The 15,461-nt window shown below is 40.9% G+C and overlaps 1 protein-coding gene across 1 annotated transcript; it reads right to left on the bottom strand.

The window, feature by feature from the left end:
• Window positions 1–2,175: 2,175 nt before the first annotated feature.
• Window positions 2,176–12,053, bottom strand: tmem276b (transmembrane protein 276b). The gene is made up of 4 exons (XM_083995503.1): window positions 11,520–12,053; window positions 6,737–6,850; window positions 4,045–4,182; window positions 2,176–2,573 (listed from the first exon to the last, which is right to left on the bottom strand). Exons 1-4 carry the CDS (start codon window positions 11,965–11,967, stop codon window positions 2,323–2,325), a joined length of 951 nt encoding a protein of 316 aa, XP_083851629.1. The 5' UTR covers window positions 11,968–12,053; the 3' UTR covers window positions 2,176–2,322.
• Between the last annotated feature and the right edge of the window lie 3,408 nt (window positions 12,054–15,461).

Below are 15,461 nucleotides of genomic sequence, written 5' to 3'. Positions count from 1 at the left end.
ATGACTTTATTTTTAGCTAATTATGTTGTCAGTTTGTAAAATGCAGCTGTTGTCCACATTAAAAACAAAGACAGTGTCCTCTTTTACAGCTGTTATCTCTTAAAAATTAGCAGATTTGAGTGGATGGTACTTTTGAATCACAGCTTTTTAATGTGCGTTGTTGGAAACAAGCTTTTCTAAATCACTATTTGTGCTTTTTCAATATGAGATTTTGATGAACTTTTAGTCCAACAGTTAAAATCCCAAAATAAACAGACGATTGTAATACTTCCCATGTTCCTATCACATACTACATGATAAATAGTGTAGGGTTTTTTTTTAGTGTAAAATGTATTTTACTGGTCAAAAGATGATGAAAGTTTGTGTTGCTCCGATCGATCAGAGTGTAATGGATTTATTTCTTCACTCTGACCTTTTGGTTTTGTTTCTAACCTGTTCACACTGCGCTTCGTGTTGTGTTGTGCAACTGTGAGTTTCTCTGAATGACTATTTGTGCTTTTCTCATGAGTTCTCATTCAAACTTACTGACTCATACAGATTACAGACGTCGTTGTGTCCTGTAATCCGTCACGTGTACAATTTGTCGGGTTAGTCATGATGCACGCGTGTATGTGTGTTACTGTACGTCATGAATGTTTGTGTCTTTATGGACATTTTTTTTACTGATTGTGCTGCTCTAACACACATTGTTACTAAACAAAACAGAACAAACATGATGCTATTGTTTTGTTGTTTCAGTCGTTAGTTACTGAGTTTACACTTTGGCCTTCCACCGCTCTGTTTCAGTGTCGATGAGGACAAAACATCTACACAGGTTGTGCTTTCGTTTTAAGTTTGATCGCTTTAAGTTTCTTTTCTTTTCTCTTCTTCTAAAATTGCTTAACTTGCAACCGGCTGACCGCTATTAAGAGTAAACAATGGAGTAATCAGATAACTTCCCTCCACAGTTTCGGCTTCTTGTTTCGCTCCCGTCAGGTTTTGATTCAGCTGTCAGCAAACGACTGTGTCTGTCAGAGCGGGAACAGCACAGCAGCTTTAAGTCACAGCTCAGCAGTTACCGTCACATTTTCTTCTGCCTCTCTCTCTCACTTTTTCATTTTCCTACCACAAGGAAAAAAAAAAAAAAAAAATACTTTCATGTAGCCGAATACATCACGGATCCACTCTGCTGTCACTCACACAAACACACACACACACACACACACACACACACTCGAACACAGCCGCTCGCTACCACCTCTAAACAAACAGAAAACAAACGCTCTTTCTATTTCAAAAAATCTACTTCACACACACAAACGATGATCTGGATCTACACAGAGATGCATTTTGTACATATAGAATCGTTAAAGAAGCATCGAACAATTTGCTTTTTCGATTGCAAATTCACCTTTGTGTGTGTGTGTTTTTTTTTGTAAGTCGTACACAGGTTCATCATCCATCTGAACGCTCCACACCCCCGGGGACTCATGTTTTGATATCTCTAAGTGTGCTACACTAAAAGATGAGCGATGGGCAGTCGTCTGACGTCTCAATGTGTTAGTTTTTTTTGGTTTTTTTTCTGTCATTACGAACAATAACACAGCACACGACACTCGACTGAAAGAGGAATGCTGACAAGATGCCTGATGTTTGTATGTTTGTGTGTATGTTTGTTCCTTTTTGGAGGATTTCTCTCATGATTCATCCAGAGTTAACTGAGCATGTGTGGAAAAGCTGGTGTGTATGTGTGTGTGTGTGTGTGTGTGTGTGTGTGCACTGTGTGTGGGAGTGTTTGTGGCTTTATGTATTTAAGAGAGCACCATTTTAAGACAAATTCTCTGTAGAGAAAACAGTCGCCTTTAGATCAACGTGAAGTCCCCGAAAAGAAAAAAAAAAGAAACAAAACCACCAAACAGTCTTCAATATTTGTGCTGTGAGCTCTGTGCCTCGGTCGGTCGTTTTGTTACGTTGTTGTACTGTAGGTGTTGCTCTCGTCGTACCTGCAGGTCCCTCGCTGCCAATTCTGAGATCTGAGAGTGTGTGAAAGTTTTGTCGTTCCTTTTTTATGCTCCTTCCGTCCGTCACAACTCAGGCACACTTAAAACACTGAAGAGGAGGGAGGAGGGTCGGGGGATGATGGATGGATGGATGGATGGATGGATGGATGGATGGATGGATGGATGGATGGAGATGTCAAGGGCGTCGTGAGATGGTGATCAGACAAAAAAACTGTTTCAAGAGTTGCACATCAGGACTTGGAAGGGTGCGGTTTGTGCGTTCGGTGGGTCAATCGCTTCTTTTTCTTTTTCTTCTTTATCTTCTACTTCTCCTCTGTTCCTGTCACACGGTGCCGTTCTCCTGCCTCGGCTTGTGGGTCGTCGTGCGAGCGGCGGGCGTGCTCAGGGACGGGGCCAAGGTGCAGAGGAAGCCGGCCAGCAGCGTGAGGCCGAGGCCGCCCCAGGCACAGAACATGGACCAGCCGTAGCCGTGGCTAATGTCCTCGGGGAGGCCGTACATGTAGCGGGGGTAGCGGGACAACTCGAAGTTGATTCCTGCCACACATGTGCACAAGGAGATGATGCAGCATGTTCCTGTGAGAGAAGAGACACAAGGAAAGACTTAGAACAGAGACCGTGGAGGTGCTGTGGGGTTTTTATAGACAATTTTCTTCTTCTTTTTTCATTTCTAAATCTATTTTTAAAGGGATGGTTCAACATTTTGGCAAATTGGCCTATTGCCATAATCCCTATAGTCTTAGGGGTAGGTTCATTACCGTTAATTGTCAGAGCATGTTGTTTTTAGATTGCGATTTCGTTTATCCCTCATCAAACTCATCAAATACACAATCCAACAACTCCAAAACGCTCTGGTGGACAAGTTGTGACCTGCACATTCACCACGCTATGAGATAATCACGTATAATTATGTAACATTACGACACATGAAGCAAATACTGAGAACTACGGCTGCATTTGTCTTGAAAAGGTGAATGTGCAGGTCACAACTTGTCCACCAGAGCGTGTTGGAGTTGTTGGATTGTGTATTTGATGAGTTTGACAGGGGGAAAGGCGAAAACACTGTGCGCACCTCAGTTGTGTTCGCTCAGCAGCTTGCGTCTCTCCCCCGTGGATCTAAAAGCAGATGTAGCGACATTTAAATAACAAACCTACTGCTAAGACTATAGGGATTATGTCAATAGGTGAATTTGCCAAAATGTTGAACTATCCCTTTAAAGGGGAGCTATGCAAGTCTGGTCGCTTTTCTGCTGTGTTGCTAACCCTTCTCCTGGCCATGTGCATTTGTTTAGAACGAAGCCGGAGAGAAATCAATCAAGTTGTGACCTGCACATTCACCACGCTATGAGATAATAACAGAACGTTACCAGACAGAGTTGTTTTAGAGGTAAATTCATGCAAAATAGCTGATGCGTGTTCCCGTCGGGGGCAGTTTTTCAGCAAGCAGTCTCTGCATTTGCCTCTAAAACAACTCTGTCTCGTAACGTTCAGTTATTATCTCATAGCGTGGTGAATGTCAAGGTCACAACTTGTCCACCAGAGCGTTTTGGAGTTGTTGGATTGTGTATTTGATGAGTTTGATGAGGGAAACCAAGAAATCCCATTAGCCTCCGTAGTGTAGCTCTGAGCACCTCGCCGCTCTGCTCCGCCGTTCTAAAAATAGCTTGCACCAACAATTAAAGGTAACGAACCTATACTCGCTAAAACTATAAGGATTATGGCAATGGGCCAATTTGCCAAAATGTTGAACTATCCCATTAATACAGTATAAAACACAATTGTATACAACAGGGGGTCACTGCTCCGTCTCTCCTTGGCTTGAAAAACGTTGACGACCCCTGACCTACAGTAGAAGAACTAGTAAGTAAATTCCTACACGTCCGACTGCAGCAGCGATCACGTTACTGCTCAGCATCGATCCACTGAGACACTCTCAGCTGTCACCAAACAAATATAGAAATTGAATAAAATTGATTGGGTTTTGTCTGCGTAGCGTTGTCTAGTGGTGTCGTGTGTGTGGATGTGAGCATATGTTCCTCCACAGTACCTCCCATGAGAAAGAGTAGCCCAGCTACATATTGCATGAGGTCATGCTGCTGGCAGCAGCCCAGCACGCCGATGATCCAGCCAAACAGGATGATGGACACGGCCATTCCCACGAAGCCGGCCGTCATCCTCCGTAGATCTGCAGACAGAGACCGGAGCAACGTCAGGGGAGGACTGGGACATGCTGCTGCTCAGGGATTACTGTTACATTACTACTCTATAGTTACTCCTCAGTGATAGGATAGGATAGGTTTTATTTGTCATTCTTATGCGTCACATAAAAACGAAATTATGTTTCACACATCCACCGTTCGAGATCAAGATCAGTGCATTAAAGATTACTGTTACATTACTACTCTATAGTTACTCCTCAGTGATTACTGCTACATCACTCCTCTATGGTTACTCCTCTGTGAGCACTCCTATAATACTGCTCTGAGGTTACTGTTCTGTGATTACCCCTTAGTTACTCCTCTGTGAGTATTTCACTATGATTACTCCTGTGATTTCTCCTCTGTGAGTACTCCTCTATGATTACTTCTCGGTTACCCCTCTATGAGTACTCATCTATGATTACTCCTCTGTGACTACTGCTGTATTACTCCTATGACAACTCCTCAGTTAACCCTCCGAGTACTTCTCTATGATAACTCCTCTATTGCTCCTCTGTGATTACTCCTTAGTTACTCCTCTATGAGTACTCATTTATGATTACTCCTCAGAGTAGTACTCCTCTGTGAGTACTCCTCTGTAACTCCTCTGAGATTACTGCTCTATTTCTCCTCTGTGAGTACTCATCTGTGATAACCCCTTAGTGATTACTGCTACATTACTCCTCTATAGTTACTCTTCATTAATTACTCTTCAGTGACTCTTTTCTGTGATTACTCCTCAGTTACTCCTCTACAGTATGAGTACTCATCTATGATTACTTCTCTATTACTCCTCTATGATTACTTCTCTATTACTCCTCTTTAAGCACCCTATAATACTCCTCTGAGGTTACTGCTCTGTGATTACTCCTTAGTTACTCCTCTTTGAGTACTTATCTATGATTACTCCTCTATTACTTCTCTATGATTACTCCTGTGATTTCTCTTCTGTGAGTACTCCTCTATGATTACTCCTCAGTTACTCCTCTGAGTACACCTCTATAATTACCCAGTGATTACTCCTCTGATTACTCTTCAGTTACTCCTCTACTACTCTTCCATTACTCCTCTCTGTATGCTCAAAGCAGCTGAAGATTAAAGCTGCTAAAGCCGCTGCCTTCAAACTCTACCACTAAAATCTGAAGCCTCTTTGACGATGCAGGTAAAAAATAAAAGTATAATTCCTTTAACTGTGAGTCGACTGCAGCTCCGACTGTGAACCCAGATGGATAAGTGGTGCAGAAAATGGATTTTATACAAGATGCAATAAAACAGCCCGACCAACGGCCTGATGTTCGTTTCAAGAGACACTCATGTAGCTTATTCTAGTCATGCTATACTATCATATATCAAAGCATTGACTGAAAGCTAATAGGATTAACACTTGTCATTTTCTAATGATTTCTCATGCTGGAGGTTTTTACGTAATTTGGTTTAATTATAGCGAACACAGGAATATCTTTGAGGGAAAATCTCCCTCTCTCTCTCATTGAACCCAAATAAATATTAATTCATTGTACATTTATTATTGGAAACAAAACTGCATAACTGTACAATCGCCTGTGGACAAATTCCACATTTTGTGCATGTTCAGCTGACCTGCTTTACGCTTATTAAAAGAAGAAGGATGTGAACTAATCCAAATTGCACAGTTCTTTCCAGGAAAATTCATAGAAATACATTAGGAGATTATTCTTAAATTAAGAATCCATAAAATAAAGCTGTACTCTCTCAGTGAAGGACGACGCTGGGGGATGAAGATAGCAGCAGGAGGAATAAAGACGTCTATAGAGTAGAATAATAAGAATATACTGTGGTGTAGATGTCGTTTCATGTTTGAAGCTGAGAGTCACAACACTGGGTTTAAACTGAGGTAAATCACAGACACGTCAGCACTGAACATACAGCACCTAGAAGCAATAAGATAAAAGCACCTGTATATCGTACTGAAAAATCGCTACTGACGCAACCCAAGGTCGAACGGCTCTGTTACACTATCGCTTTGAACAAGGAGATCAAGTAAGAAACACAAGCCTCCTTTTAAGGAGTGATTTGTCCGACCCGCTGTCCACAGATAAGCCATTTTAAAGCCAGTGGCGTCCTAATAGTGATGACCTGATGACCTCTGGGGCTTATAGCAGCAGCGATACGTTCAGATAAGAGGGGCATTTAAAGTGATTAGTAAAATCTTTAAAACAATTCAGAAATTAACAGCTAACCAGTGGAAAGAGGTCATAGCATCACTGTAGTGTCTGAAAGCCTGAAGGAAATGATGACAACACAGAGGAAATGTCTAATATTATCGCAAGAAACATGAACAAAGAAAACAATAGAGGACCCCAAATCCTTCCTTGAGGGACGCCACATTCACCAAATATCACATATATGAAACTCATGTGTTAAATGCAAAGGAAGCTGATGAAGATGCTTTACAGTTTTGAAATTGAGACTTAAAATGTGACAATTGATTAATATTATTATGCAAATGAAAACATTAAAGAAGAAAAGCTCCATGAAACAGACAAACTCTGTGAGACTTACGGAGTGCGTGCCACTCGTCCTGTCGAATGGTCTTTGTGATGTTGACGGGTAAATTTCGGGGCAGGATGGACGAAGAGTAGTGATACTTGACTGGAGTACATCTCTGAATTATTCCTGAACAAAGAACAGTGACAGAGACAATTACGACCGTAGCACAAACATAATGCAACTTAGTACAAGTAGACAAATAAAAGAAGTAAGAATCTCTTCTGCCGACAAGATACAAACGGCACGAAAACCTCACATTTACTTTAAAAACATATGAAGATTTAATAAACTGACTTGTCCTTAATAATGTGGAGAAAAGATGCACATCCTAAAAGGGAGGTGACGATATTCTGTATTGTGATATTTGAGAAACCGTAAGTTCATGATTTTCGTTTTCCAAGCTCATGGTATAAAGAACACACAACGTTGTACGCACAACAAATGTTATATGTTGTTTCTTTTTATGCATTCAGACCTGTGTGTCTATTTCACTGTTCCTGTAACATCCTACATCATCCTAACATCCTGTCGGAGGCTAAAATGCACTTCACCACTGTCACCATGTAAATTATTGCTAGAATATCGATACAATATCATAAAATACCACAATATTTTAGCGTGTAGATATTTTCTTACATTCCTAAGTCCTCCATAAGAAACAATATGGAATGGATTATTTCCAGTTAAGGTTATAAACAGACTTTTAATTGTCCTCATTCCAATTGAATTCCTTCACATTAAGATTATGAATTCTGCTCAATATCAGCTACATTTAGATTTAGATTTAAAAAAAAAAAAAAAAAAAAAAGCCACTCTGAGGCGCCCAGACATGTGAATGTGAGTGTGATTGTTTGTCCCTCTACGTTGACCTCTCCAGGTGAACCCCACATGCCACCAAGATCAGCTGGGATCGGCTCCAGCATCCTGCATGGATACACACTACTGGATGAATTTAAAGGGACAGTTCAACATTTTGCCAAATTTGCCCATTGCCGTAATCCCTAAAGTCGTAGGAGTAGGTTCGTTACCTTTAATTGTCGGTGCAAGCTATTTTTAGAACGGCGGAGCAGAACTGTGAGCTGCTCAGAGCTACGCTACGGACGCTCATGGGATTTCTTGGTTTCCCTCATCAAACTCATCCAATACACAATCCAACAACTCCAAAACGCTCTGGTGGACAAGTTGTGACCTGCACATTCACCACGCTATGAGATAATAACAGAACGTTACGAGACAGAGTTGTTTTAGAGGCAAATTCATACAAAACCGCTGATGCACGTTCCCGTGTGGGGCAGTTTTTCAGCAAGCAGTCTCTGCGTTTGCCTCCGTAGCGTAGCTCTGAGCAGCTCACCGTTCTGCTCCACTGTTCTAAAAATAGCTTGCACCGACAATTAAAGGTAACAAACCTACTGCTAAGACTATAGGGATTATGGCAATGGGCCAGTTTGCCAAAATGTTGAACTATCCCTTTGACAATTCTTTATATCTCAATATCCTGAGTGAATATCACTGGTTTTATCACTAAAACCTCTGTTTAGTGTCTTGTATCTCAAATGTAAAAAGCAGCAGCATCAATGAGGACTCCTTCCTCAAGTTTGCACCTGCTTTAAATACCGTTTCAATTCAACACCTCAGCTTAATGAAACAATAAATTCAAGAAAAATTGTGTCTAATTGACAAAAAGTTAAACTAAGCCTCTGTTCTGATTCATCAGATCCTCCGTTTACTGTCAGAGATAAAGGCAAAGAGTTCAGTTTACAATTCATGAGAAGCTGAAACCAGTGAATGTTTGGTATTTTAAGCTCAACAGAAACTTAAATGATGAACAACAAGTGTGGTTCAGTTTCTGTTTCGGTCAACTGATCGATTCACAGTGTTTCTGTCCACAAAGTCAGAATGAGTTAAACACACACACACACTGTCGTCTTCCTGTCATCCGAACACTGTGATCACAGACAGTGTAATTAATGATTAGACAAACATCCGACACCTTTACGCTCCTGCTCCATCAAAGTTCACAATCTGCAGCACTTGAGAAAACAACTTTCAACAGACTGCGTTCCCCGATGAGACACATTTCACTTCTTGAACATTTTGCAGCATTTTGCATTTTGCTTTCATCCTCAGCTCCGTCTGATTGTGAACACAGTTTGGTAAATTGCACGTGAAAGCTGCGTCTTTGTTGTTTTTTTTAGTTTTTTCTACAGGTGCAGCGACACAGTCACAATAAGGAAACTTTAAAAACATCTGATCTCACTGTACGTTTTCACCACAGCAGCTTCACTCTGAGATTTACTGAGCAGCAGCTGAAACAAGCTCATTCACAGCTAATGATGTTTAATTACTTGTGTGATATAAACAACTTTTACCTTTGACACGTGCTCCAATTGAATGTTATGATACTTGCAGTGAACAAAGGCAGTGAAGCTGCTATTTTATATTTCAGTCCAGGTTCATTTAAACTGTCATTGACCTGTTTTAAACACAGTTATCTGTTTACGAAGCTGGATCTGGAGACTCAGTGGCCTCCATGAATAATCACTGAAGACAGAATTAAAGTCATTTCATGTTGCTCAGATATCGACGCTAAAATTTGCACTAAAGAGGGAAAAAAAATCAGCTGAGGTTAAATAGATCACATACAGTGTTTCATTTGGGGCAACTAAAACTAATAGCAGTGGATTTCATTTCATTATCAAACTTGCAACGGAGGCAAATTCTGCTCTGCACCTCCGACCCGGCCGCTCGGCTCTGGCCCAGAGGTGCAGGAGTTCGTAGGAGCAGCAGCACTTTTATTATAAGTTAAATACATTTTAATAACGCAAACCATGATCAAAGTTGAGCGGTACAAGGTGCGGACATAATATCACGCATACATATTATTATTATTATTAATACCTGAGTGTAATGCTTGTAATGTACCCTGTGTATTTCTGCTGACACAATGTGAAAGAGAGCAGCAGGTGTAGTTTTTTTTTTACAGTGTGTGCAGCACTGAGACAATGTACAGGTAGTGAGCTCATGTTTCAGCTGAACCAAAATATAACTGTGGGCCATACTGTATACAGATGGTTTCACTCCAAACCTTTAATATATCTTGTCTTATTGAGGTTTCAGTGGTTCAACTTAACTAAAAAAGTGTCATTTATCATAATAATAATCCTGATTTGAAGGTGGATCAAGGTACAGACAGAGTTGGCGACAGCTGCTTGGGATAGAAAACAGGTAAAGGTAAAGTTATGCATGAAGGTTCATCTACATTAAATCTAATAACTGTGATTAAAACAACAATTTTTAACCTCCTGTGCTCAGGTAACAAGAAAATTAACAACGAATCTCTCTGTGAACCTTTTACCCATGGTAGAAAAAGCTTCATATTGATTTTACGACCTCACTGAGTTTTAATAACCTGACTCGTCCTTATTAGCTTAAAGGCCCCATGGCATGAAAAATGTGATTTTGGTTATTTTTTCGTGCTTGGGGAGGTCTCTGGGCCACATATATACTGTCCCATGCATCAAACTGGTCATAAACGGAGAAACACACACCGCCCATTTGTAGGAACATTCTATTTGAGACGAGCAGATAGCACTTCCTCCTTTCTGTGATGTCACACACAAGGTAACTCCGCCCACCGTGACCAGTTGTTATTTTTCAATTTCTATGAATGCAGCTTAGGTTTCAGTTACTTGCCTGTGATTGGCCCGACCACATGCCACTCTAAAACAGTCAGCCAATCAGAGGAGAGGTTCTCATTCTCTCTTCTGATTGGCCAAATGACCTGTGCCTGTTAGAACTCCAGAAAGAGGCAACAGAAAGGGGCAATATAGACGATGTTAAGCAGATCACAGGTACTCAAAACCAATGATACATCTTGTTAGGGATATCAGCAGGTAAATAAACCCAGAGAAAAGTGCACAGCATGGGGCCTTTAATATTCTCGCCCACCCCTACTACAGCTGTGTACTGGCAAATCAAAATCTGGAGATGGGACACAAATCCTGAAGTGTGTGCATGACGATATGACTGACACACAGCGATATATTGTATTGCAATACTGTAAACAAAGGTGAAATATTGTGATTTTGTTCTGTTTTTTCCAAAAGTCTATTGTGTGCACAAACAAATACAGACAGAACAGTTGCACCTGTGTTTGCATAGTTTCACAATAACGAGCCATTGAATGAAGCTGAACTGATGCATGAAGGTTCATCTCCATTAAATGTGGTGACTGTGACCACGAAAATAATTTGTAAACCCCCTCCCCATCCCCCATCCCTCCTTCTCTCCCTCCTTCTCTCCATGTCTGTGCTCAGTTTTTAAGGAGCTGGTTGTGGAGCAGGTTCATCACAGCTACAGCATCACAGCCCGAGGCCTTGAGGGCTGAGCCTGCTGTGTGTGTCTGTATGTTGTGATTCAGCAGCCTTGTGTGCTGTATAAACCTCCTCCTGTCTCACATTAACCTTCAGGAGATGATGTTTTTGAGTCAAACTGGACCATGATCCATGATGAGGGACTCAGCATCAGCAGGAGGAGGAGGAGGAGCTCCACTCAGCACCATGGACAACGACTTTAAACATTTAAGCCTTTTAACAGACAAACCTGAGTCTTAAAACCTTGACATGTAAAAAAAAAAAAAAATCTATAGGCTCCATGTTAATGTGTTGTTGCACCTGGGCCTTGGGATGGGTGTGTGTGTGTGTGCCTAGCGCCGAGCATCAGGGCCTGGTGCAGCCTCAACACACACACACACTCACACACATACATACACAGTGTTGTCTTGTCTTGTGTTTACCTTTATAAATAAGGTCCTCGGTCTCCAGGTCGAATCCCTCCCGGTGACACTTCCTCCACAGTCCGGAGATGGTGGAGTTGAACTGGCGGCTGCAGTGAGACTCCATGGCGGACGCCGCGGCCAAGAAGTGCCGCTTCCCCCGGATGAGAGCAGCTCCAGCAGCTCCAGCTCCGGCTCCAGCTCCAGCAGCATCTGGCCCGTTGCTAGTACCTTTCCTCTCCAGCAGCAGCAGGCTCTTTGGAGGCGGCATCTGGAGGGGGAGGTTGTGGTTGGAGATGTAGATGTAGCCCGGATCGTTCCGCTTGTTGGCATAGTTTTTACACCTCTCCCGGTGTCTCCGCGCGTCCGTCTCGTACCAGTAATCGGTGCAGATCGCCATGGCGAGCAGCCCGAGCGCACAGAAAGCCAGGAAGAGCCCCGTGCTGGTTAATATTTTCATAGCGGCCATCTTCCCCCCACTCGATGGAGAGCCCAAACAGTCGCAAGAAGGTTCTTCCTCCTCCGTGGTGGTGGTGGTGGTGATGGTGTAGGTACCGCGTGAAATAAATCACGACGGCACTCACAGCCTCACGCAGCCCTGCATGATGGTGCGAGGCCAGCGTCGTCTGGTCTGGATGCTGCTGCTGCTGATGCTGCTGCTGCTGCGGTCTATTGTTGTGGTGGTGCTGCCCGGTGGATGCAATGTTGTTCCCACCATCTGTTATGGTACAGGAGGAGGAGGAGGAGGAGGAGGAAGAGAGGAGAGGAGAGGAGGAGGAGGAGGAGGAAGAGAGGAGGGGATGGATGGATGGCGACCAACGCTGTGAGGAGGAGGCAGCAGGGCAGCGATGTAGTTGCGCGCTTTCTCCTCCAGGTTGTTGTTGTTGCGGGATGGGGAGCAGACAGGAGGAGAGGAGAGGAGAGGAGAGGAGAGGAGGGAGGGAGGGAGGGAGTGGTCATTTGTGATGCTTGGATGGTCACCTTTAGGATTTAGATTTAGTAAACATGTAAAACACAGTTGCAGTGGAGGGGAATTTAATCATATATGCAATTCAGCTTTTTAAAATTAAAAGTGATTGATTTGCCTGATCAGTGTTTGCAGATTAATAATAACCAAATTTATAATAATTATAATAATAATAATACACTGCAAAAACTCAAAATCTTTCCAAGAATATTTGTCTTATTTCTTGTCAGCATGTCTAATTTCTAGTCAAAACGAATCTCTTTCCACTTAAAGCAGAAGTAAGCGGAATGTTTGTGTTAATATAAGTCTTAAATAGTTATATCTTCCGACAGCAATCACTTATATAGAGTGTTTGGTCCGAAACACGGGTCTGTCAGTCACTCTGCTCTGCTGTAAGCCGAGGAGAAAACTTTCCTTGTATCCTACAACCTTTATCCAATGAGGAGAGAGAACGGCATAAAGGGGCGGTCCTCTCTGTGTGTGCAGCCAAGGGATGCGCCTGAATGTGGTGACGTAGGGACAAGGGCGGGGACTGCTAACTCCATCGGCTGACAGGAAGTTAGCCAAAATGACCGGATCGCTTCTGCAAATCAACTTGTTTTTAGATAATTTTCACTTGTTTCAAACTAATTTTCATTTGAAATAAGTAAAAAAAATCTGCCAGTGAAAGGAAGTTTTTTGTGCTTGTAATAAAAAATAAAAACTTGCTCCACTATCAAATGTTTCTACTTATGCCAAGTGAAAATATGCTTGAAATAAGTAAAAAAGTGTCTAAAAACAAGCTACTTTTTAATGTGATGAGTCTAATTTTAAGTATAATGAGATTTGTTTTGACTAGAAATAAGACAAATATTCTTGGTAAGATTTTGAGTTTTTGCAGTGTAATAACTTTATTAATATAGCCCCTTAAAACACAAGTTTACAAAGGACACAAGTCACAAGTGCCATAAAATCATATGAGATGGACCGCCCAAGCAATACGAGAACCCAACAACAAGACCAGGAGGACTCAAATTAAAATGCAGGATGCAGTTTATTAGATAAAATAAATAAAAGGGGGGTACACATGATAAAAGGAGATAAGAGAAGTTACGATAAGATAAGAAAAGATGGGATAAAAGATTTAAAACAGAAGAAGGTATTAAGTGGAACTGAGAGCATTTGAGTAAAACTGTGAGATAAAATAGATGACGGAAAGAAGATGTAAAAAAAAAAAAAAAAAAAAAAAAAGCAACTATAAAAGTGGGTTTTAAGAAGTGATTTAAAAGTGATATTATACTCCTAACATCAATGTTTACATGTAAAATATAATTTTAGAAGGTGTTAAGTTACTATGTGTCCTGCAAACATGTGCTTGTCTGAGATCAGCATATAAACTTATATAAACATGTTTACAACTACATTTTATATCACTTTAAACTTTATTACAGGGTGGTCCAATTAGAGCACTTCACTCGTTTTTGTGTGTGCGCGCTACAAAGTAAGAGAGGAACTTTAAGGCTAAATATTAAACAAAACTAAAAAGAAAAAGAAATGAATGTCAAGGAAAAAAGAAAAGTAGAATAATGGGATAAAGATATAGGTTAATTAAGCTTAAACATCTGATCTTACTCAGATCTATCATTAATATCAGGTATAATCAATTAATCAATAGTGGGCTCAGTTTAAGTAGATTTAATTAATGTCGTGCTCCAGGTTGAGATCAGACTAGTTTATAATATATGAATAAAGATCAAAGATTGTAGGAGGTTGAGATTTAACATACTGATGTTTCTAATTCAAAAATTTAACCACTTTAATTATTTTAAATGATGCTTAGATTTGTCTTTTTTACAACACAATATGTTGGTGATACAGTATAATGTTGTTCACCCACTTTAAAACACTGTTATACAACTGAATTATATATTTGTAGTATAATTATGTGCTTGTGTGTTTTATTAGGAATTCTTCTTGTATCATAAACCTTGTACAACCTGCCTTGTCAACACTGGTGGTCTTAATTATAATCATTTAACACACTCTTAACTCTTTATATGTACAGTATCGGCTCTGTAGTGAAATGATTAAGCCTGTGTTTACAAGTTTATTGGAGCAGACTTCTTGTAGTAGGCTGCAGCTCACTTCAGTACGAAGCCGTGTTTATTATTAGACACCGATGTGACTTTGAGCTCTGATGTGTGGGACTTGTAAAACTTGGGAAACGTACAGTTTTTCTGTTACAAATGTTTCATCCTGCTCTGTGTTGATGTCAGCTGCAGCACAGACTTTAAAGGAATAGTTTACCAAAAAATGAAATTCAGTCATTATTGACTCACCCTCATGAATACTCCCGGGAAGGCGGTTCGTAGTCCAACAAAAACTTTTTATGAGAGTCAATAGCGCTCGACACAAAACGTCCATAAAACCACACAAAAACCATGATCTTCCTCCTTACTGCTTGTCCGCTGCAATCCAAGTGTCCTGAAGGGATATAGTCCAGAGTTTACTCGAAACGTCATTTAGGACATTTTTACTGCCTAAACACTCCTGTATTGTGCTCTGACGTTCACGCGCCCCAGGCAAATTCAAAACAGGACTGTTTAGGCCGTAAAAATGTCCTAAATTATGTCGTTTTGAGTAAACTCTGGACTATATAAATTCATCAGCATGAGGGTGAGTCAATGACTGAATTTCATTTTTTGGTGAACTATTCCTTTAAAAGAAAAAAAAAACAGCTGATCGGAAACTACAGGATTTTTTGAGTGGTAAGTGATAGTTTGACTTCTCTCTGTGTGGTTTTCATAGATTTTAACCACAAAACCACTGAGAAACCGTCAAATATCAACTGTTTTAATCCAGAGTGAACATTTAAATTACTTTAACTTAAAAGACCTTTATTGTTCTTACGGAAATTTGTGCTGCACAGGAGCTCCACAAACCCCACATTCCCACTCAACACATGTCATACTCTCCTCCCGTTCCAGTCAAGACAAATCATACATTAAAAACATCAT

Source organism: Trachurus trachurus, assembly GCF_905171665.1.
Source record: "Trachurus trachurus genome assembly, chromosome: 3".
In the NCBI taxonomy this organism is placed as follows: domain Eukaryota; kingdom Metazoa; phylum Chordata; class Actinopteri; order Carangiformes; family Carangidae; genus Trachurus; species Trachurus trachurus.
Note: the sequence above shows the minus strand (reverse complement) of the source record. Positions and strands in the feature narration are given on the sequence as shown.